This window comes from Falco peregrinus, chromosome 1 (assembly GCF_023634155.1).
Source record: "Falco peregrinus isolate bFalPer1 chromosome 1, bFalPer1.pri, whole genome shotgun sequence".
Lineage (NCBI taxonomy): Eukaryota > Metazoa > Chordata > Aves > Falconiformes > Falconidae > Falco > Falco peregrinus.
Window position 1 is genome coordinate 47,344,391 of NC_073721.1, and position 24,206 is coordinate 47,368,596.

General features: G+C 47.9%; 2 protein-coding genes across 13 annotated transcripts in view; one reads left to right on the top strand and one right to left on the bottom strand.

Annotated features, from left to right (window-relative positions):
• KCNT1 (potassium sodium-activated channel subfamily T member 1) overlaps positions 1-11,862 on the top strand; it is a 90,948-nt gene extending 79,086 nt beyond the window's left edge. For 4 of the 8 annotated variants that reach the window (XM_055802559.1, XM_055802563.1, XM_055802598.1 and 1 more), the window contains exons 20-32: positions 204-309; positions 435-607; positions 830-901; positions 1,200-1,334; positions 1,599-1,710; positions 2,374-2,475; positions 2,596-2,679; positions 3,064-3,192; positions 3,556-3,576; positions 4,351-4,654; positions 6,659-6,721; positions 9,679-9,763; positions 10,206-11,862. In XM_055802559.1, coding sequence (XP_055658534.1) covers positions 204-309; positions 435-607; positions 830-901; positions 1,200-1,334; positions 1,599-1,710; positions 2,374-2,475; positions 2,596-2,679; positions 3,064-3,192; positions 3,556-3,576; positions 4,351-4,654; positions 6,659-6,721; positions 9,679-9,763; positions 10,206-10,326 — 1,507 coding nt within the window. In that variant the 3' untranslated portion in view covers positions 10,327-11,862. Of the gene's footprint in view, positions 1-203; positions 310-434; positions 608-829; positions 902-1,199; positions 1,335-1,598; positions 1,711-2,373; positions 2,476-2,595; positions 2,680-3,063; positions 3,193-3,555; positions 3,577-4,350; positions 4,655-6,658; positions 9,366-9,678; positions 9,764-10,205 lie in introns of all 8 variants that reach the window. The other 4 variants (XM_055802579.1, XM_055802589.1, XR_008746920.1 and 1 more) reach the window with 3 other exon arrangements.
• A 9,957-nt stretch (positions 11,863-21,819) lies between these two features.
• Positions 21,820-24,206, bottom strand: part of CAMSAP1 (calmodulin regulated spectrin associated protein 1) — a 28,687-nt gene continuing 26,300 nt past the window's right edge. For all 5 annotated transcript variants that reach the window (XM_055802547.1, XM_055802534.1, XM_055802540.1 and 2 more), the window contains one exon: positions 21,820-23,994. In XM_055802547.1, coding sequence (XP_055658522.1) covers positions 23,692-23,994 — 303 coding nt within the window. In that variant the 3' untranslated portion in view covers positions 21,820-23,691. The remainder of the gene's footprint in view (positions 23,995-24,206) is intronic.

A 24,206-nucleotide genomic window follows, 5' to 3' on the forward strand; every position in this document is an offset into this window, starting at 1 on the left:
TCATGATCCTTTGCATAGCCAAAATGATTCCTAAATATGTCTATTTTGGAAATTTTCCAGCTGCCGCAGGAGAGTTTTGCAAAACGTTTGCCAGCGATGCGCTTGGGCTGCTTCTATTAAATGTTTTTCCCAGCATCTGAGTGTTGCACATGTGGAAAGCTCTCCCCGTGTCCTCACACTGCTGGATTGTCTCTCTGCTGCAGGTACGTCAAAGGCTACCCACCCAACTCCCCCTACATTGGGAGCTCCCCGACTCTGTGCCACCTTTTACCCGAGAAAGCCCCGTTCTGCTGCCTGAGGCTGGACAAGGTATGACGGGGGCTGCGTGCGGCTGCCAGGGGCTGCAGCCTCCCCGGAACGGGACGACTCTGTGCGTGGTGGGTGGGCAGCTGCGAGCCACACACTGAGTTCCTGCCTTGCCTTCCACCACACAGGGCTGCAAGCACAACAGCTTTGAAGATGCCAAAGCCTACGGGTTTAAGAACAAACTGATTATCGTTTCGGCAGAGACAGCTGGGAACGGGCTGTATAACTTCATTGTCCCCCTTCGTGCATACTATCGGTCCCGCAAGGAGTTGAACCCCATCGTGTTGCTGCTGGACAACAAGCAAGTACTTTTCCGCGGATGTTTTCCATCGCCCCGAGCCCTTCCCTGTGTTTTTATGGGCGTCTCATACTGTGGGGATGGGAGTGTGGGGGCATGGCAGTGCCACCGTTGGGTACCTCAGCTGATGTTGGCCCTTGGGGAGTCCTGCGTGAGTTTTGTGTCTGTCTATCTTTGCCCCATGGACTTGCTGAACCCCCTTGCTCTCTGTTGCTCTTCCTCCAGGCCTGAGCACCACTTTCTGGAAGCCATCTGTTGTTTCCCTATGGTTTACTACATGGAGGGCACGATCGACAAGTAGGTGTTTGCACGTGTGCCTGTGACTTACGGTGCTGCCTAAATGTGTTGCGTTGAGCCCAGTCCAGACTTTTAGGTCATCCCTGGAGAAGCCCCAGGGTTGGTACTATAAGAGCTGATCCCACCCTTGGCTTCTTGGGTTGTCAGCCCCCCACCCCCCCCGGTAGATGGGAGCAGGTGAAGAGCTGGTGGTTGGGAGCAGCTTGGGCTTGCTGTAGCGCTGCGCGTCGCAGCGTGCTGCTTCCCTGTGTCCTTTCCAAGGGCTGACCCTGCGCTCTTCTCTTTGGGAACTGCCCAGCCTGGACAGCTTGCTGCAGTGTGGCATCATCTATGCTGACAACCTGGTGGTTGTGGACAAGGAGAGCACGATGAGTGCCGAGGAGGACTACATGGCAGATGCAAAGACGATTGTCAACGTCCAGACCATGTTCAGGTGAGGAGTGACCACTGCTCGGGCTCCGTCGTGGCCACTTACCTCTGCTGGAGACCAGAGTGGGAAGGGTGCCCGTGGCTGGGGTGGTGGCTACGGGCAGTGAGACATCGCTGTGGCTGGGCTTGCTATAGGAAACAGCATCTAATCAGCTATTTCTGACCTCAGGCGAGCACAGGGATGGTTTTGGTCTTCCTCAGCTTTAAATGCAGGGAGCGCTCTCACTTTTAAGTGAGCTGCAGGTCAACAGGTCTCTTTCCATTTCAGGCTCTTCCCCAGCCTCAGCATTATCACAGAGCTGACCCACCCCTCCAACATGAGGTTCATGCAATTCAGAGCAAAGGACAGTTACTCTCTTGCCCTTTCCAAGCTAGAAAAGGTAAGAGAAGGTCTTCCTCTGCACACGGGGCCTGGGAAGTCAGCGCTGAGAGGGACTACATTTGAGCTCCTCAAGGTCCTGTGCTCTTCTGCATGCTGCAGCTACCACAGCTAGTGCGCATCTGCCTGAGATAACCTGCAGCAAACAAATAAGAGGGTAGTTCATCTTCGGATTAGCTACCTCCTCCTGTGTATTTATTTATTCAGTGGCTGGAGTTTGTGCTGCTTTGCCTACTGCTGTGCTGGGTACACTGGCCCTCTGAATCAGGTAATCAGGTTTAATGCTGTGGCTGCAGTAAGGAGTCACTGTGCTGAGACAGATCTTCTGACAAGGGAGAAAATACCCCTGAACCAGATGCTGGGGCATGTGAAAGCGCCACATCCAGCCCATGTCAAAAAACTCAACCATGTCTCACACATTTAAATGCAGTAATAAAAACCCTTCCACCAGTGTAAGGATGCTGTCCTGGTTCCCTCCCGGCACACCCACCAGAAATGCTGTGCTGGTGTCCTCCCATTTTCATGAGTCTTCTAGCTTTTGTGCAACTTGAGTGCGGGGCAGACTGCGTGGCTTGGCTTTGCTAAATGCCCTGGAGGCATGTGAACAAGCCCTCTGCCAACAGTGTTTGCCTGCGTGTGCTCATGTCTTCCCTTCCTCTTCCAGAAAGAGCGAGAGAACGGCTCCAACCTGGCCTTCATGTTCCGGCTGCCCTTCGCGGCTGGCAGGGTCTTCAGCATCAGCATGTTGGACACGCTGCTCTATCAGGTGAGAGCCTGGCGGGCTCTGGGTACCGCACCCCTGCAGCTGTGGCCAGCCCTTTGCATCTCCCAATGAATAACTGAGCAAACCTTTTCTCCGGTTTCTTGCCCAAATGTCTCCCCCCAGTCATTCGTGAAGGACTACATGATTACCATCACTCGGTTGCTGCTGGGCCTCGACACCACGCCGGGCTCCGGCTACCTCTGTGCGGTAGGTGCTGAGTCCCTCTGGGTTGAAACCATCAGGGCAAGTCTTTGTGGATCTGGTGGGATCTGTCACCCTCCGCATGAGGGTGGAGGGTTCCCCTCTTCTGGGGAGTCAGGGGGGAGGCAGCATTGCCAGGACATCGCTCCCCTCCATTGTGTGCAGGGAACCTCAGCGCTGCTGAGAGCCCAAAAGCCCAAGAGCTGCCAAGGACCAAAGCCCCTGTTCTGAAGGCTGAGGTTGGAAATTGCCCCTGGTCTTTCTGTGGAGTCTGTCTCACCTTTGGGACTGACATGGATGAGCCGGGGTGAAGCTCAGGAGCAGCCCGAGGTGCTCCTTAGTGAGTTCTGCATGGTGCAGGGCGGTTGATGCTTGTCCTGTATTGCTCAGATGAAGATCACTGAAGATGACCTGTGGATCCGGACATACGGTCGCCTTTTCCAGAAGCTCTGCTCCTCCAGTGCGGAGATTCCCATCGGGATTTACAGGACAGAGTCACACATGTTTGCAACCTCTGAGGTAGGGGCATGGCAGCAGCATGTGCTAGGAGGGGTTGCTGGTGGTCCCAGCCGAGCATCACCACCTGGCAGAGATGCGGTCCATGAGGCTGGCTGGGGCCATGGAGCCCCTTGGGCCTGGCTGCAGCAGTGGTGGGGAGGAGCGAGGGGAGGGGAAGCTCTGCCTTTGCTTTGTTAGCAGCCTTGTATCGGTGGTGGTCTCTGGGCAGTAGCCTGGCTGCGGGCAGGCGGGGGGATGTTCTCGGCACAGCTCTGCAGTGCCGCGTGGCACCGAGTGCCCGGGGTGCAGGTGGGATGTGGCGCAGCAGGGATGACCGTTCACTGGGCTGACACTTTATTTTTCCTTCTTTTTCCCCCACTGCAGCCCCATGACATCAGAGCACAGGTGAGTGCCGCTCACATCCAGCCACCGGGCGCTCCGGCATTACCCTGGCTGTCAGTGCCGCCCCCTGGTCCTCCCCCACCTGGGGGGCTGCCCATGGGCAAGCACTAGGCTGGCTTATGCCAGCGGCTCCTCGGGCCACCAAGGGCCACCGAGAGCCACCGTATGCCTTGTTCCAGCTGTCACCCCGCTGCCAGCATGGTGCTGCCTATCCCTGTGGAAAGGCGATGTTGGCTGAGCCTTGGCAGTCTGGAAAGACAAAGTCCTTGGCGCCATGAAGTGTAATTAACTGGGATAAGGAGCAGGAGACTGAGCCAGGCTCCAGTTTAAATACCTTCTGTTTTCAGCTTTGTAGGAAGCAGCTACAAGGAGCCGAAAGTCAATATTTAATTAAATGCAATCTGCCACTTTCTTAGAGATGCTTTAAACTGTTTTATTAATGAACTCCTGCTCACCAGTGGGGATTGCTGTATCGGAGATGCGGCAGCATGTCGGCTGTAAGATGAAAGAGAGGGAGACAAGGGCACGGCTGTGCCTTGGGCAGCCCAGAGATCATCGTGTGAGAGATGTCGGGTGCCCATTAGACTCCACTCGACGGCGCTTAGCCCAAATCTGCCGATCAAGTAGTTGTAGCAGTCCAGAGATGATGTGCTGGGAGGGTGCGTGGGGGTCAGAGGAAGGATCCCATCCCATGGGTGGGATCCCCCCCATCAGAGACAGGCAGGGTCTTTATGCCTCTCCCCTGCCCCCCCCCCCCGTGACCTGCTGGGCTTCCAGTCACAGATCTCAATCAATGTTGAGGACTGCGAGGACACAAAGGACGTCAAGGAGCACTGGGGCATCAAGACCAGCCACCATAGGAACTCCTGCTCCAGTGACCAGTCCGAGCACCCGCTGCTGCGGCGCAAGAGCATGCAGTGGGCACGCCGGCTGAGCAGGAAGGGCAACAAGCACTCCAGCAAGACGGCTGAGTGGATCAGCCAGCAGCGCCTCAGCCTGTACCGGCGCTCCGAGAGGCAGGAGCTTTCCGAGCTCGTTAAAAACCGTATGAAGCACCTGGGCTTGCCCACCACTGGGTATGGTAAGTGCCGTTCGGTTGCGCTTCTTCTGCGGTGGTGCATCCTACTCGTGGGCTCCTCAGGTAACCCCGCGCCAAGCCTAACCCCGTGCCGAGCCTAACCCCGCGCCGAGCCTAACGCCATGCCAAGCCTAACCCACACCAACCCTCCCCACGCCAAGCCTAACCCTGCAGGCACCGCCGGGGCCAGCTCCGAGCGGCGCCATTCCTCAGCTTGCTTGTGCTTCTGCAGGCGAGCGCGTCCAAGGCTGGGGTCCCGCAGCGCAGAGCCCCACCGCCTGCCACCCCCACTGCTGAGGGCAGGCAGCCACCCCCATGGCAGGGCTCTGGGATGGGCCAGGCAGGAGTTTGCCGCAGCAGGGTGACCCTCGCCCTCCTGCCTGCAGCGGGACCCCGTGCCACCATGCAGCTCTTGGGCCCCGCTTGCCCCCGGCTTTGTGGCCCTGCAGAAACGGTGGCTCAGGACACACTGACTCCAAGTCACCAAAACCCTTCTGCCCCAGAGCCCCCCGGAGCGCGGCAGGGACAGGTGAAGCCCCACCAACTGGCACAGACCCCTTTTGTGATAGACTTCATAAAACTATTCCATGGAAAACATTTCGGTAGCAGCAGTGCTGGCTGAGTGGTTTGCTTCATTGTGTGTGAAACCGGTGTCTGGCTGCGATGAGCCCGCACAGTCCCAGGGCGCTCGCAGCGCTCGGGGTGCCGCTGTGCAGCCGCATTTCTTGTGAAGCTTCTCACCTGCCCATCAGTGCTGGTGTCTGTGTCCCCCCCAGGACGATTCCCCACCCCTTGGTTATGACAAAGTCTGTAGCCCACAGCTTTCTTGGTTGGTTTGGTTTGGGGTTTTTTTTGGTTTGTGGTTGTGTGGTTTTTTTCCTTTCTTTCTTTTAAGTTATCCTGTGCTGCTGCCTGTTTGCTCCATCCCGGAAAAACGTCCGTCCACCCACACACAGACTGGCACCGTGCCCCAGCTGGGATGGGAGCACACTTTGGGAGGTGGGGAAGGGGGATTCCTCCTCTCCCATCTTGACTTCTCCCTCGCAGCCCTTCAGGCACGTGAAAGAGGAGAAGAAAATGTAAAGAAATGCAGCGCAACAGGGGGGGTGGAGTGGAGGGCAGACAGGCTGGTGGTGGCATTGGGGAGGGAGGCAGGACAGCTGGCTGGCAGCTGGATAGAGCGGGCACAGGGCACACCAGGTGAGGGCTTGCAGTGCTGTATCCCACCCATCTTTTTTTCCTAATCCCAGAAGTTTTTGCTGCTTTTCTGGGGTTCTTCAGCTCTGTTGCAGCTCTGCTGCAGAGGCCGGAGGACGGCTGGTGGCAATCAGGTGTTTTACACAGCTGCTGGATACGGGGAGCTGGGAGACAGGGTGCACCCGAGGAACAGCCCGTGTGCCCGAGGCAGGAGCTGCCGTGGCGTGTGCTGCTGAGGGCAGGCTGCGGCGCGGCATCCCCTGCAGATGCAGGCAGAGGTCAAGGCAGAGGCAGCTTCCCTGCCTGTGTGGCCTCAGCTGAGGGTCCCGAGGGGTCACCCTGCAGCCAGCCCCACCGGGATGCCTGGGGCACCATTGGCTGGGTTAACGTTGGAGTTTGCATCCTTCTCCTCGTCGATCGGGCAAATTGTGGTTGGAGCAAACCGGGGGAGCTCTGGCAAGCGAAGAGGCAGTGGGCGCTGCAGGACCCGTCTCCGGTCGGGGTGGGAGGGCAATGCCTGGCTGGGAGCGGGGCGCTGGGCACGGCGGGGGGACCAGCAGCTCCCTGGCCCCTGTGGCACGTCTGCAGCCGGCTGTGCTGGGACTGTGCATTGTCACCGTGTGTCACCGTCAGTGTCTGGACACCCATGGCGTTTTGGAAGAACACGTTGCTCTGCCTTCTCCCCTTTTTCTTTTGCTCATTTTATTGCTGCAGTGCAGGAGCTCGTCTCTGGTATTTGCCGAATCATGGCTTGCTGACACCTCTCTCTCTCTCTGTTTATGTCTGTGCCTTTCCCTGTATGTTCTGTAGAGGATGTAGCAAATTTAACAGCCAGTGATGTGATGAATCGGGTAAACCTGGGATATTTGCAAGGTAATTCCCTTTCCCTGAGAGTCCCGTGTGCAGCATACAACAAGATCATGCCAGCTAAGCCCAAATCACACCCTTGCCGGTTTTCACCTTAGATACCCCAGCCTTTCAAGCACTAATTTGTTGGGTGGCATTGGAAAACAAAAGACCGTCCTGCAACAGCGGTACAAACGTAGGGCTCTGCAAAGTCATGGAGAGAAAAACCTCAGGGACCCTTCTGTAGTTGAATCCTTACAGGGAAATCACAGCCCTCAGCTGTCATTAAAAGAAACCCTCCCTCCACTGCTCTGCAAGTTCGTTTTGGTCTGTAAAGCCTGTGGCAATCTGAGGAGAGGATTTGCGGGGGGACGAGCGCAGCGGAGCTGCTGGTGTGTGCTGCGATGAGATGCTGGAGCTGCTGCGCCAGCCTCTTCACCTCTCGGGCACACAGGGGTCAGCCGCAGCTCGGGGCAAGGCAGCACTCGGAAAGCCCTTCGTAATCCCTGGCTCGTGGTCCTGGACAACTCCCTAGGGGTAGCAGACCCTTAAGCGTAGCAGACCCTGTTTCTAACTGGGGTAGAGCGAGGTTGCTGGTGCTGCCCATCCTGCAGACACCCCGGGGCACCTTGCTGGCACCTGCAGGGTTATTGCAGCACTTACACCTTTACACAGTGGTGTAAAGTGCCCTGGAAAGGCCCCTTTTTACCACAGCAGCCTAGAGGTTAGCAGTAGCCCGACCTAGCTGTATTGAAGGCTTCACTAGCCCATGCTTAAGGTGAAAAGTTGGCATTTTCCTATAAACTCTGTCCTTCATCAGAGAAGCAGCCCCAGCTGGGGCTCATGGAAGCCCCATGCCAGCAGAGTATATTGCCAGCTGGCCGGTGGGTGCTGGGCAGAGCTCAGACCCCTGCTGGTATCTCCCTCTCCCACAGAAGAGCTGGGGCTGAGTTTAGCCACCTGCTAAATCAGGAGACCCTGGGGGTGAACGTCCAAGGTGGTGGCATCACTGCTGGGGGCTGCGTGGGTTGGGGAGCTGGATCTCAGTGTTGGTTTCCCCCCTCCAAAAAAAAAAAAGATGTAAATTTTTGGTTTGCTGGTGGGTGCTGCTGGGCTGAGCCGTGCCGCAGGGGACGATATGGCAATATACTTGGTGGGTTTAGCAGTGCCTGGCTCGGCTGCATGGGGGGTCAGGAAAAGGTGCTTCCATGGAGCAGGGAAACCTGCCGTGAGCCAGGGCCCCTCCCCGCCTCCCCCGTCATGTCAACCCCCTCCCCGTGTCTCCCGCCAGGTCCCAGGGTCCGTGTGCCACCCGTGCCCCAGCATTGCCACTCCCTGTCCCCGCCTCGCTGTAAGGCTGAGCACTGGGATGGCCAAAGCTCTCCGGCCAGCACCTGGGGCTGGGCACCCCGGCACAGGTCGGGGGGTCCCACAGAGCATCGCCCAGCTGCAGCACCCTCTGTGGCCTCAGCAGTGCCAGGGAGGTGTCTGAACAGCAGAACAAGGGTCTTGTGTCCCCCTGCAAGCGCTGCTGTAGTGTGGTACCGGTGCAGTCCAGCCATGGGGATGCCCTGGGGCCCATCTGGATGCACACTGGCCAAATGCATGGTGAAGGCAGCCCTGGGTGGGGGGCGGGGAACCTGTTTGAATCCCTGTGAAGGATGCCAGGCCAGGTGGCTGCAGTGGCTTGAGCTGCTGTGGCTCATGTCACAGCTGGAGAAAAGCCCCACTTCAGAGCTTTCCACCTCAGTCCTGAGGCTGAAGAGCAGCGGTACTCCTCGCCCGCAGGCTGCCTTGACCACCCTCCCCTGCCTGGGGTGATCGCACACCCATGGGTGTCGTTACAGCAGGACACAGCCTGTGTCCCATCGTATGGCAGGGCAGCCTGTGACCAGGGGATCCCCCCACCCCGGGCAGGGGAGGGCAGGGGTGTGGTGGTGGGAGCAGCAGGAAGAGCTGCAGGGAGCAGCCCCCAGCCTGGAGCTAACGCCTGTCCCGGTGGCTGGTCCCTGGTCCTGCTGCCCACCAAACCAAGCTCCCTTTGTGTGAGATCGGCAAACATTGGTGTGCACCTGGGCCTTTCCCAGTCATCCCAGTGACAAGCCTTGCAGCGAGCTGCTGTCCTGCTATGCTCCTCATGCTGCCCCGGCGTCCGTCTGTCCGCCCCTTGCCATCCTGTCCATCCGCACCCGGTCGCTCAGTCTGTAAATGGTGTTATTTGTCACAGCTTTCGCCCCCTCCCCGGCCGCCCGCAGCCTCGCGCCCCCATTCATTTCACCCATGATCTTGTTCTCGGCTATTTCGGAAAGCGCAGGGCTCCCCCCCGGGCCTTGAGGCTGCCCGTTCGCCCTGCGCAGCACCCATGGGTGCATCTCTCGGTGGCCCAGAGCCCTCCCAGGAGGTCACCGTAGTTCAGAGCTGTCCCCGAATGGCATCGAGGGCTCTGAAACGCCATGGAGGTGGTGTTTCCCTTGGGCAGGAGAAAGAAGCAATCGTTGAACTAAATCCTGTTGCTGGATGACGCTAAATTAAGTAACTCAAGATGGGGAGAAGTGGGCAGAGCGTTCGAGCGGCCTGGGGGGGTTTGGCTGCCCTGACCCGGTGGTTGGAGTCGTTGTGCTATACCTAACACAGCAAGACTAACCTGTTCCCTTTTTTGCACTAAACCAAGGTAAGATATACTTTTTTTTTTTTTTTTTTTTTTGAGGGGAGCGGGGTCTTTGAATAGTTACATCTGCCAGTCCCCTGGGTCAGGCCATGGTGGGGGAGCAGCTGGGGAGGTGTGGAGGGAGGTGGCAGCGATGTCCTTGGTGCTCTCCCAGTGGCAATGCAGTTGCCCATGGCCTCCCCCAGTGATGGGACCCATTTGCTGTCCTTGGGGATGAGCCGTGACCCCTCAGTGCCAGGGGACGCTGCAGTGGGAGCGAGGGCCACGGGGCGTCTGTCTGAGCGTCCCTCATCAGCCCTTTCCCCTCCTCTGACAGACGAGATGAATGACCACCAGAACACCTTGTCCTACGTCCTGATCAATCCCCCTCCGGACACGCGGCTGGAGCTCAACGATATCGTGTAGGTGTTGAACCCACCCACCCGAGCACTCCCTGTGCCCCCAGACCCGCCTCCGTGCCATGGGCTGCCCTGGCCCATTGCTTCCCATCATTTCTCATACAGACCAGTGGGTTTTGCCTCCTCCCCAGGCCATTCCCCCTCCCCGTGATCCTGAGCGGTGCCCAACCCCCCCCAGCCCCAGCTTTGCTCATCGCTGCTCCAACCTGCAGTGCCGAGGTTGGCCCCTGGTTTTGTCAGGCAGCACCGGGAGAAATAACTCTGAATTATTTTAATAGCTGCTGTGCTGGCACGGGCAGCAGCTCCCAGTGTGGTGCAATGGGGTATCCCTGCATGTCCCAGCCTCCAGGATGGGCCAGACCCCAATTTAGGGGTCGCACAGCTCCCTCCTGCCATCGGGGAACCAGTGGGGGTTCTAGCGGTGTAACTGGGCTGTGCCCCGCAGGTACCTGATCCGCTCCGACCCGCTGGCCCATGTGGCCAACGATGGCCACAGCCGCAAGAGCAGCTGCAGCAACAAGCTGGGCTCCTGCAACCCCGAAACACGCGATGAGACCCAGCTGTGAGCAGCCCCCCCGCACCCCGCACCCCTGCCAGGGGCCGGCGGGCTCTGGGGAGAGGCAGTGAAGAAGAGGATGGCCAGCCGGGGGGAAGGCTGCTGCCCACGGGTGCCTGCTGCCCCAGCGGAAGGTGATGCCCAGCCTGGCTCTGCGCCACAGAAGGGATGCCTGGACCTCCGGGAGGGATGGGACAGCCGGACAGACCGACAGCCAGCAGTCGTACACCCCGTGGCTTTTAACTTTTTATATGAATACCGCAACTAGTGAGAAAGTCTTCGCTGGTGCTGGTGGGACATGGCTGAAACCAGACAACTGACCCTGTGTGAGCAGGACTGCATTTCATATTGCCCCCAGGTGATTTGCATTTGATGGGGCTTGTCAATTCCAGAGCAAAACTGCCCCAAAACCCTCCTCTTCCTCCTTTGCCAGGTATCCCCTGGGGTACCCAAACTTCTGCTCTTTCACCCAGCTCATCTTCATTCTCTGCTGGTTTTCTGTTATGGGCACTGATGTAAGGAGCACTCAGTGGACTTGCTGGTGGCCGTGGGATGGGATGGGATGGGATGGGATGGGGAGAGTGAGGGGGGCATCCAGCTCCCACCGGTGCCATGCAGGGGCTACCCTGCCTCCAGTGCATCTTGCCGTCTCTCGAACCAAAATACCCCAAAGCCAGGTGGCCAAAAGCCGTGCCATCCCTGTGGCAGTGCCTCTCGTCACACGTGCCCAGCTCTAGCCTGAGCCCCGGGCACGGTGCCCCTGCGTTTGTGTCCCCCGCCAAGCCTGTCCCCCATCACTGCTGCTATGGGAGCTGAGCTGCCTGGGGGGATGACACTGGGGTCCCTGTGCCAGGGTTGGGGGTGATGGGGCAGGCTGGCTGGGGACACGTGGGTTGGTATCTCGGCTCAGCCCCCTCCCCTCCTTCCAGGGGGAATTTGGGGCCCGACAAACCCCCGTGGCTTTCCCTCCTTCCCCTCCCCGGGTCCCGGACCTGTGCCAGCTAAAGGCAGCAGGTCCTGCCTGCACCCCCTGCCTGCTCCGCCCCCCACCCCCTCAGCTCCCTCCATCCTTGCTTCACTTCATAACCCGGCACAATGGTGCAGCCAAGGTACATGAATGTACAGAGGTGCCACCCCACACCCCACAGCATCGCACATGCTGCCCAGCTGTTCTCGGGCAGCAGCGGCTGACCTGCAGAGACCTGTTGATAGCAGAAACACCAGATGTATTTCCCATCTATTTTTGCACACTTTACAACGTTGCTGCATAAAGGTTTTCTTTGACTGCCAAGGGACTAGCTGGGTTGTTAACTTTATATACTTTTACATCCACATATTAAAACTCCAATGTGGTTTTTTGGGGTTTTTTTCCTTCTTACAGAGAAGCCTGTAAAGCACAACATTGCCATGAAATTTTCCCTCCTGGACTTGCTGTGCACTGAATGGTTTATTGCCATTAACATTTGCCATCATTCCTCTTGACACCCCCAATAAAAGTTGTTTACAAAAAAACCCCAACAACAACAACAAACCCCAAACAACAAACCCAAACCCCATAACCTGTTTAAAAATGCAGTTTTAAGCAGTTGGGGAGATGTCCCATCCCAGAAGGAGGATGCGCAGGGTAGGACCCATACCAAGCCCAGCATCATCTGGAGAAGGTGTTGAGAAAGACCTTCTGTGTCCAGATGGGGTTGGAGGGGGAAAAGAGGTCATTTTTTTAAATTTTAATCCTAATTTTTTTCCTGATGTGCTGGTCACGAGGCCCTGGGTGACCCGCACCAGGCACTACCAGCTGGTGGAACGTCACGGCTCTGAGAGCTACTGCGGTTAAAAAGCAACAAGCCCAGCCTGCCAGCTCGACGGTGCCACTGCACTTAGCTGTGGGCACAACCAGAACTGGCTCTGATGTTTTTTTGGTTGGTTTTTTTTTTTTGGGGGGGGGTGGGGGGTGTGTTTTGGTTTTTTTCCTAATTATGAATTTGTGTATCTATTTGGTTAAGGCAGATACGCATTTTATTCATTTCCATTTGCAACTTAGCATGCCAAAAGTACCATTTAAAATAAAATAATAAGTTTTGTAGGCTAAAAAGCAAGCGCAGTTGAAGTACAAAAGCATACGGCTGTGTTAAAAGTTCAAGATAACTCCAGAAATGCCTCATCAAGTGTTAATATATTTAATTGCCTAGATTTCAGACAGATGATTTTCCAATCCCCACTTAGCTTTCAAAGCAGAGTGGAACAAAGCAGTGTTACAGGTTTAAAAGCAAAAACCACACCAAAGGCCCCAGCAGCATGGATGATGTGGTTATCTGCACGTTTACTCAGAACAGTTTTTAATTATTTTTTTTTTCCATTTGCCTGGCCACTGGGGCACCGAGCTCTGTAAGCACAGCATTAGTGAGCACAGGGCAGCGAGCACAGCTCCAGCAGCGCCGTGTTTCCCCACTCAACACCCACCCCCCAACCCCCAAGTGCAACATGCCCCCAGCACCCACATCAGATGCAAAGACATCGGGTGCTGCGGCAGGAGCTCAGCCTTAGGTCCCTCGCCTTCCTCAATTCTTATTGACCTTTAAGTGGAGGAGATAATTAGCATAAGAGGAAACCCACATACCAAAAGAAGTATAGACTATATGTGGTTTGTGATCCTATTAAAATAACAACCCTCAATATTACTGTATTTTGACAACGCTTCTGTTTGTTTAATGTATAAATACATGTATTTAAAAAGAAAAGCTATGTGTATAAACCATACGCACTTTGCAGACGTTCTTTCTATGGTGTAAATTTATAGCAGACATTCTAATGGGATGTTGAAATAAATACTGTAGATACTTACCTGTGGTCAATGCAAGTCTAAAACCAAACATTTAACTTTTCTAATTCTTTAGACACAGTTACAATACTAATGTAAAAACAAAAGTATTTTATTTTTGTAATGGTCCTGGCAACATTGATGCATCAAGTCATTTCTGCTTACAAAAGGGCTGTCTGGGATGGGTGTGCAAGCAAGGACTCCCCCGGAGCCCCCTGGGGCAATGATAACAATGGCTATTACTTCCAGCTGCTGACAAACTTAGAAAAACAATTTTCTGTAAGGAAGGAGTTGTGTTCCAATGCAGAGACATGACAAGCCTGGGGAACGCAGAAACAAGGAAGGCTGCGATATTTTCAAGTTTATCAGCAAACGGCTCCATCGCATGTTATGTGTCCACTAACGGTTTCATACACTAAATATGGACTAAATCCATCTATCATGCATTAAAGTAAAATCAAATATTAAAACAAATATTAGAGTATATTTATTTCCTGTTAAACTCCTTTTTACTTCAATCTATATAGAACATGACACTTATTTCCCCTGAGCAAGAGACTGGACATCTCTCAAGGTCTGCTCATGCATGGATTTTTATCCACAACAGCAGATCAAACTCCCATCTTTCCTCTCCGAGACCTAATTTTGTGAGATGATCTGCTGGGATGCACGGCAGACAGCCAACCAGAGGTGTTTTTGTACAATTACTGTGAAGATACTTCACATTTCTGTAAAGACAAATGAAAATAAAAGAGCTGCATGCAGCAAGACTAGAGGCTGCTGTCTGGTTTGTTTCTGGGAGCAAACTTTAAGCTTAAAAATCCATGGCCAAGATGTGGCTTTAGAGTGCCAAAGTCCTAAGATTTACAAGCCCATGTTTCAAGTAATCTCTTCCAAAGCTGGGACACATGAAAAAAGTTTTTTAACCTCAGCTTTCAGAACTCTTCTGCATTCATGCACAAAGGGGATGTTAGATTTGCTGTTGTGTTACAGTAACAGTACAACTCCAACATTATATTTAAAGGTCATTTAATTCATTTATTGAATCATAGAAAATAAGGATTAAAACACACACATTAAAGTTTGTGGCTTTTTAACTGAACTTTTTTTTATCTTTACCGATATCTTTACAGAGCCAGGATTCAGTACATGTTCTGCCCCCAAACACTTCAAAATATTTCACTGACTACAGTTCACATCTGCATTCCAAGACTTCCAGAAAGACAACCCATTTCTACAGCGCACAACACACATGTAGATTTTAACTTTGAGATCAAATGCAAACAGTAGACAACTAGAGATTGTTTTTGTTAGGTGTTTTAAGCAAACACTGTAAAAATGATAATATATTTAAAATCTTGCAGGACACAAATACTTTAAATAGTGAAGATAACTCTAGGATTAACATATATGTACAAGTGAGAAATTTAGAAGCCATCAAGTCATTTTGCTGTAAACTTACCCAAGTCAAGGGGGACAGCAGGAAGCCAAGTCCCTGTTCAAATTACTTTTTAACTGTTGTCTTTAAACAAGACAAATCTTTACATGAAGAATAAACGTCTTCCAATTTTCCAGTACAACTAAATTGTAATGATTACACGCAGAAGAAGGTAATTTCAACACCAGCAATAGCTTCCCTCACTGGTATGAAAACCCAAAGACCGCAGAACAGGATTTAATGCTCTGTACAAGCAGCCACAGGTAACAGCTCATCCTGAACAAGCCTTTCTAGTTACATCACAAAACTGAAGTGTTTTTTTCAGAAATGTCTGCATTTGCTGAAGTTCGTTAAAAAAAGAACGGTGGTCTCTCTAGTGAAGTTGTGAAAACTTGTCCAGATGCCCACAGCATCACAGCACTCTTAAATTTCTTACATGGGCTTGGATTTGGTTGCCTCACAGCTCCCTGGCTGTGAGATCTCCCCTGCCTACCTTCATTTCCCAACAACCCCCATAACCATCCCACATTATAATTTCCCAGGTTGTGTCTTGCTTTACCGCTGTTTGTGCCACTGTCACCAGGTCCTGTGTTTCTCAGTTGCTTCGTCACCACACCAAGAGGACTTCATTGCTTCTCAGCAGTAGGTTCTTTACCTGGTTGCACCTTTTATCTTGCTTCACCTTCCACAGCAACAGCAGTAGTAAGAGAGGAAAAAAACCTGCAAAATGAACAAGAAGTCCTTTAAAACTTTGTGCCAGATGAGAAAAATTAGCTTCTAGGACTAAAAGCTTCCTTTTAGAAGAGAAGATTCTAGAGCACTAAAATATACATTAGAAGGAAGGGAAAAAAATATGGTATTGACATGGCTGGGAAACAAAAAGGAAACCAAAAACCATGAAGGATTTTTTATTTTACTGTAAATTCAGTTTTTATCGTTATTCCCTGAGAAGACATATGTTCAAACGAAGGAAGGGGTTTTTTTTGTAAGATTTCATGTAATTGCCACGGCAATTCTGGGTGTTTTATATGCTTCAAACCATTCTTTCGAGTGCCTCATTTAAATTTTAACAAATGCTGTATATTGAATATTTAATCATCCCTGCTGCACACATCAGTTTAAGATGCTTTTCCCCCAGAGTTTTTTTCCCCCACTATGATAAATATACGTTATTTCTGAACAAGTTTAGAGGGATGTATCAGAAAACTATGACAGTACTTCAGCACCAAGATGTAATTTGAAAGTAGATTTACATTTAGCAAAGACGAGCAAATAAATCCATCCTGTAATTTTGCAACAGAAATGGGACTGTGTTCAGCATTCACTGTGCACACCAACATTGCACTGAAAGGGCAAGCTGGGGAACAGAAGAAGGTGCATAAAATATCACAGGTATCTTAGCTGTCACAAAACGTGTTTTTTGAAAAGCACAATATGAAATAATGTACTAAACCATCAAGAAAACATGCCTGAGCAGGTAGCACCTCACTGAGGACTGCTGAAAATCAGAGATGTTCACAAGAGCCGCTCCTTTCACTGCTGGTGGACTTTGAGATGTAATTAGAGCCTTTACCAGGAGGGAAGCATTCAGCAGCTCTGTGACACCAGAAAGTGTATCACTAGAAAAATCTATCACTCAAATGTCTAAATATGCTTTAGATAACTAACACAATATAGTCTTGCAATGTGAAGTGTATGGGAAGAATCAATCCTCCGAAGTAAAGGGGGAATAGACTAAAGGTTACTCGCTTTTTATTTCACGTTTCTATCACAGCAAGTCTTTCAATTCCCTTTCAATTCCTGGAATCTATCCTTTTGGCATATGGACTGTATTTAATATAGTTCAACTATTGAAATACTAGCTTATTTTTATCATTATTCTATTCGCACATGGATGGAGTAAATTCCTGTCTGCAATCTGGGGGACAAGAATAGCTACTCATAAGATTTGGGATCATTTATGAACCAGGGGGAAAAAAAAAAAAGCAGCATTTAAATTAGCTAATCTTTTCAGTTAATTTGACCTTCATCCATAAGGGCCATTCCATTTCGTTCATATGAAGATTCATAGTTACCACAGCAGCTTTCTTTGGATAACTTCATATCATGGACTTCTGGCAGTCAAACTGTCAATGTAAAACAAAAGAGAAGGAACAGCCATTTTGCTACACTTTTTACAGTATAAACTCAGTCACATACTCCTCTTAATCTTCAATATTATCGCAAGCAATACACTTAGTATGGAAACAGATCTATAATACAGAATCTAGAATATACTGCCATCTTTAATGCTCAGTACTAGACACTGTAACACCATCAGAAATCACTTAAAATGGCATGAAGCATTCACATATAAAATTACAAGTCAGAATCTGTAATACCCAAACCTTTAGTGCTCAGCTCATACGGGACCTTCTACAGCAGTGCTTAGCTCTCGTTTTGTGAGTTTTCATCATTTGAAGTTACTTTGTTTCCTCTTTATTTCAGAAAACTGAACTTGCAGTGTTTACTACCTGGCAGAGAAAATCCCAGATCCTGAAGATGACTTTAACAGTTCCGTGGACTGTAGTTTCACTGTCGGGAGACATCCCACTGAGCACATTCCTTGATAAAGTAGGTATTACCAGACAGATAAATCAAAGTTAACCTTGTGATGCTGCTGTTTGCTAGAGGGAGGCTTGTGACAGGCTGCAAACGGGCTGCTGAAGGCGGTACAGTTGGTAACTCCAGCCTTGGTTGCAACATGTACAGCCAAGGCCAGGCTTCCTGGGAAAGCTAGGGAACAAGGCAAAGAAATGCTTGCACGAATACAGACACATCATTTCTTTTCACATATCAGGATGGAATCTCCTCAACAAAGACAAACGATTAAAGCAAGATGTTCTAGCTGGATGGTGAAATGTGAACGTGAATGTGAAAAATTAAGCTCTTGTTACTAACGCATAAGCTTGTTTTTTAATAGCAAAGTTTTCCCAATTCTAAGGTCAGTCCTAAACAAACAGTTAAAAATAGACCAAAATTATAAGAAAGGTCTTTAAAATATGGCTATATTAACATTGATTAATACAGCCAGCTGTAAAGAACTCTGACATTGGCTAACTCTGCGGAACACTGTAGTTACAGTCTTCAATTCCATTTGTATACACAAAAAAAATCAATCCCCAAATCACTGACAAATAATCTATGGTCACCCTAACAGACAAAAAAACCAAGATTCAACAAACAACATATTCCTAATTAAGAAAGTTTAAGTGGAAAGAATGGCATTTTTGATCAAAGTTTGGTTTAATTTTTTAAGATAAGAGTCTAACTTACCACTTGGAACAGAAGAGCAAAAATACACTTTTTCATATGTACACTGGAATCTTGAGATCTTCAAAACCCCTAAAACCAAAATAAACCTTCATGTACCTGCAAACAGAAAACTCAGAACCATAAGGGAAATATTTTCTTTATATAATAATTTTATATTGACAATGCATTCAAACAAAATTTCAAAACCACACTAAGGATTTTTTGCTTACTACATGATAACTGCAGTCCATCACCTGAATGGTAATCTCCAGTTAAGTGCAAAAATTTAAATCCAATATGGGCAATTACTTACATTTCATGGAGTGAAAGTTCCTCCTGTAATTCTGGTATATTTGTCCTGACAATCTGCATGAGATAAAGGACTATACCAATGCATGTCATACCCTTTTGTCAAAAAACAAGTCAAGATTCAATGTCCCCTTCTCTTAGATTCTGAGGCACATGTCAGAGGCAGATTAAATGTGCCTACATATTCCAAGCGCTCAAGATTACCTGTGGAGCATCTCTTGGGATGCATCACATCAATGTTCCTTGGTTTCTGCAACAATGTATTAAAGCTAAATCCATGATCAGACCCGCCATCCACGGAAGTTTTAAGTATATCCTAACATACGCGCAAGACTACAAAAAAATATTACAGAAATAAGATGAAGTAAACTTTTTCTTCCATTTTTAATACTCAGTCTTCACATATATAATTAAACAATAGAACATCTGATCAATGTGAGGACAAGAGTTCAATTTTTTTGGCTTTAACGTGTCGAAATATGTAGTTTAGACATCTAAAAAATATACTTGTCGACCACATGAATATCTTAATTTCAAACTGTCCTGAAGAATATTATATAAAGTTTTCACGTAGCAGCAGCACACACAACACCTCCCCCACAAAATACTTCACAGATTCTCCAGTTCTGCATACCTAACATAGCAGTAAAAATGGGTACAAAAACAACCTCTCAAAAATCTTTTTTGCAGGTCACTTTCGGCAGCAGCGTCCTTGGAGTGTCACAGCAAAACCAGCCTCCTACGAAGTCTTAGAATTCAGCTACTGTTTGACACCCGAGCCACAAAATCCAGGGCAGAAATCATACCCTGCCACTGCCATCCTCAGTCACACCAGCACGCAGCCAGCTGCATTTCACTGAACTGCTTAAAATACATTAAATTTAAAAGCTTAATTAACTGAAAGCTATTTAATTAGATAAGCACAGCGTGGATAATAGCTTAATACACAACCATGAAGACTGGCTATATCAATGTATGCCTGAGGAAAAACCCCAGGTACGATCCTGCTGTCAGAAAGCAGAGCAGATCCCAGATTCCAAGGACAGTCAGTTCAGAGTGAAGATGACGCATCCCGTTTGTTGCTATATTAAAAAAAAAAAAAAGCCAAACCCAAAACAACCTAAAAAAAAAATCAAAGCCAGGGGGGTTCCAGTGTTCTGACACTGCCTCTAATGCTCAGTTCTGAAGACTTGTAAGGAAAAAAAGCACAAGGAACACAAAATTAGAGTGCCAAGAACTCATTCATGTCACTCGTGTTATACTATAGCCCCAAACTATTGCTTGTAGTAAGTGAAAACTCAAGAGATCACCAGTGTCTACGCTCTGAACTCTCCAGTTTAGTGGCAAGAAGTCAGATTTACTTTTTTTTTTTTTGCAAACTGAACCGTTCTAGCAGCCCAGCATATAGTGTTCAACTGTATTAAGGTTTTCAAAATAAGTCAGGCTTTTCAAAACTCAGATTATTCTTGCTTGAACTCTTACCCTACTAGAAAGCATGATGAAAATGAGACAAAGACACATTAAATCTACAGACGCAAACAGCATGTGCAAATACGCAACAGACCGATGAATGGGAGTTTGAGAAAAAGAAACTGCATTTAAAAGCACTTTAAAGATGTACATTCTTGTATTTATTACATGTAAGAAACTAGTAAGAAATCGAGAGAGGTCAAAGGCAGACCTACTTGCAGACTACTCTATATGGAAAACAAATTCTCTAGCTCAGAGCAAACAGCCAGAGCATTGTGGTCCGTTTCCAGGGAGCGCTACAAAGGCTGTCTGGCTTAGGCACATCTTTGGAAAATTCAGTGGGGAAAAAAAAATAAAAATTGTATCTCCCTTGTTTTTAGACAGCTGTTACAGTTTAGCCCCACAGTCAGTAGGAAAAGCTGATAGCGTAGCTGTACCTAAAGCTCCCACTCCCTCTTCCTGCCCATACTCCCAGGAAGCACGAGAACCTTTTTGAACAGCTTGAAAGTTGTTTGTTTTTTTTTTAACCAAAGCCAGTTCTGCTCGCTTTTACATGGGAAGCGGGAAGAAGGCACAACCCTGGCTCCAATCAATCCTGGTGAAAAACAAACTAAACTTCTTAAAGCTGCAGGTTGACAAACGATTGCTATTTATCTACAGGAGGCACCCAGACAGAGCAGAGCACCACTCTACTGGAACAGCCAGTAACCTTCCTCGCATTTCAGCTGTCAGGGTATTTACACAGTACCCTCAGGTGGCTGTGAAGAGGACAAAAATTCATATTCTAAGCAGTGATTTTTAGAAGAGACAACAGCAAAGAAGATGGTGAGATCTTCCATGGCAATTATCAGTGTACAGATCACCTAACTATCCCTACACGTAATGATTCTCAGCCACTGTAAGTGAAGCATTAAGCATAACATCATTAAAACTAGTTAGAAATGCCACGTATTCAGAATTCGATAAACTTAAGACAAAGAACTATGCTAACAAAGATATGCAGTCACAGTCCTACAACCATATTTCACCCTGGGCCGACACCAAGCAGCGAACCAAGTTTAAGCTGGCATTCTGGATTATACAAAACCTATGTAAGAAAATGAATTTTTCTCCCTTCTACAAAATGCTGATTGCATTTGCCTCTACACATCTACAGTTTATCCACATTCCTCTGTGTAAATTCTGAGTCATGTTCTTACAAATAAGTTCTCCCTCTTCCTGCTTCCAGACCAAATTAATACAGCATATTCCTTGCCAAGGTATTTGAGATTAATGGGGTTTTTTTTATATAACTAAAACTTAGTTTTTCAGAAAATTTAATCTCTTAGAAAGTGACTTACTCCTACTTCCCCTCTGATCCTCAGCTTGGGGCTACATGCTGCCTGTAAGATGAAGAACTCCTTGGCCTCCTCTCCCTCTCCAAATGGATGTCACCTCCTATTGTTTCCAGTAGTAAATGAGGCCACATTGCAGCAGGAAAAGTAAGGACCTGATCTAGTGCAATGAGATCCAGGAGGACACTGAAGGTGACATCGCCTTTGTTGTTCCAGTCCTTTCTATGGGCAATGATATCTCAGCCTGAATGAAATACATAAAAGTACAAATCACTAGAATCACTGGTTATTTTTTTTTTTTAATCTCTACAAACAAAGACTATCTTTGAAAATTTTATTGTATAGTCATAGAAAACTATTTCTGCATTGGAAAAAATCCATAGTTTTCAGAATGCAAATTTCACTTCTGTGCAACCAATATGGATTCATTACAAAGCTTAAACCACCAGCTTATTTCTAAATTCTGCAGGCAACTTGTCTTTACAAATCACAAGCAAGCTAATACTGAGGAGCTCTACAAAAGAAATTCTCTTGGTGCTTCCAAAATTCTGTCACTAACTGAATACATAGATCAAAGAAAACCCACCTGCCAGATTCAAGAGTCTGAAGACTGATCAAATAAATCCTTAAATAGACTGTTAACTTTCTGAAAGCCTTCTGGTTGAATTTTTGCACATCGCAATCAGGGTCAGGAAAACTTGTCATAAAGTTATTACAGCTACATACAGATGAAGCTTTCTAAGAGCACAACTAAACATAGAATAGCACATCTTTAAAGCATATTAGTTCTGAGGGGGATGAAGTGTCACAACAACAGAAGTACACATGAAAAAAACTAAATCAGTTAATGATTTTTATTAAATTTCAGTGTTTCATAAAATAAATATGGTATATAATATCAAACAGTGAGAAATAAAGCACAAGCATGAAAAGCATGGTAACAAAAGTTACACTCATGACAGTGTTTAATACTTAGCACTTTAGAAACCATAAAGCCTTTAATTATTTACAAGCAGCAAACTATCTAACATAATTTACAAAGTTGCAGCAGCCTAGTCAAGGAGTAATGGAAGGGGGAAAAAAAATTGAGAGACTGCAATGGAAGACCTTCACTTTGCTCTGTCTAGTTAGCACTTTATTATTATGTACCCTATTTTCCCCTTATGTACACAACTAACTTCCATTATTTTCAAAGCTTAATAATGACACTGTATTGTATTTTAGAGCTCAGTTTGTCTCTAGGATGGTGTAGTGCCTTCTGCACTCAAGAGATACATATTCAAGTATATACTTCAAATAAAAGTAAACATGTGCAAACCGAAGTTATAAGCCTACATGACCTGCAAGTAGTAGTGTCAAGCCGCACGTAGCGGGCGCAAGTTAGCGGATTAAATTGGGTAATAGCTACAGAAACCTACTCAGAAGTGTAGTCCGGACCAAAAATGAGAAATGGGAGTGTTAAAAAAAAAAATAAAATTGAACTGAATTGCAAATATACCCTGTTACCACAGACAAAAACTTAATCTGCTGAAACAAAGACTTTTAAGGTCATAACTCAAGATTTAATATTTCAACATGAAAAGAAATCCAAGCCATTCGACTTATTTGGGATTCTGAAACAAATGCAAATGTCTGTTTAAAAATTGCTTTTAAATGAGAAAAACAAATCGATATATATTAATATATCACCCAAAATAAAAACATAACACACTCTTCATTTTAGAGCATGCTGCTCGTTCAGAATAAAGACAGGACAAAGGAAGTAGAATTACATTTCATGATGTAATAAAAACATTAAAATTTGTGATCATTAAGTGCACCATTGTACAGGAGTAGCGTGCTCAGAGTGGAAATGTTCTATACCTACCAGAATCCATCTTTAACAAAGCAAACAAATCTTTAGGACACTACCTGAAACTGAAATCAGTAATAACTGTGCTCCATTCAGCTTGACTTAAGTTTCAGTCAGGCACATTCCAGCTATAGTAGTAGCACCTGTATGCCTCTTCACGATTGTATTCCAGAGATCTTTAAATTTGCGAACAATTATTTTTTTTAAAAAAAAGACTGGCTTTTGCAATCCTTGCAATGCTTATCCTAAACAGATACTGCAAGTAAACTCTGTTCTGAGCAGCACATGTTGGGGCTTTTTTCAGAAATCTGAGAGCTGGACTTACGTTGGCAGTAGATACAGTACAACAATTTGATGTATTAAACAGTTCCTCAAAAAAGTCTGAAAGGAAGATTTCCCTAAAGACTGTTTAAAAAACCAAACCAAACCAAACCCAACCCAAAACACTTCACTCAAGATCTGTTCAATCCTTCTACTGAAGTTCAGAGCTTGCCACCTTCAAGAATGACAGGAAAAAGGAGGAAATGAGGTGGAGAGGAAACAGAACTCAATTATTCCCAATTTGTACCGATGAAAAGCTTCAAGTAAAAGGAAATCCACTTGTTAACGATCTTGCTACATGCACAGTCCCTCATCAGTTGAAAGCCACAGTAGTTAGCATTGGGTGTAACAGCAGATTTATTCATAAAAAACACTGGCAATGTTCCTTCATTCTTAACTTGCATCCACGGTTTCTGTTTAGAAGCTTCTTAAAAAGTGTTTATGGTTCTGCACATTTCATACCAAACTGCAGGAAAATGGTAAACGTGTCTTCTTTCGATGCAACCCCATTCAGCAATCTTCTCCCCAAGAACTCAGTGTCATTTACGAGTCTGAGTCTTCTTTGGCACTGCAGGTCGCTTGGCTTGCCACAAGTGGTTATGAATAGTAAGAGCATCCACACTGACAGACATGGTTTTGGCTGGGATCACGTTAAACTGTTTTCTGTCCGAACTGTACTTATAAAGTTTGTCAATCATTTTCTTGGTGATGCTCTTTGGCCCTGTTCCAGTCAGCTTGTAGATTTCTTCAGTGTCAGGATAGTAGCAGTAAAGTGCTCTGAACTGGCAGCCAGCATCACGGAACAAGATAATGTAGTGGTTGGCATCACATTTTTCTAGTTCCTGCATTAAAAATAAACAGACACACTTAGATTGTTCACAGTGAAAATGTCCATGTTATGCCAAGCTTTAAGCTTTCACATATAGCTGATTAAGTGTTTGAAGTTTTTGGAACATGATTTTCAGTTTTTATAAACTCACAAATTCAACTCTAAATGCAGGATCGTGTTTTCCACAAGTCCACACAGTCAAGGGAAGTAAAGGATTCTCAATAC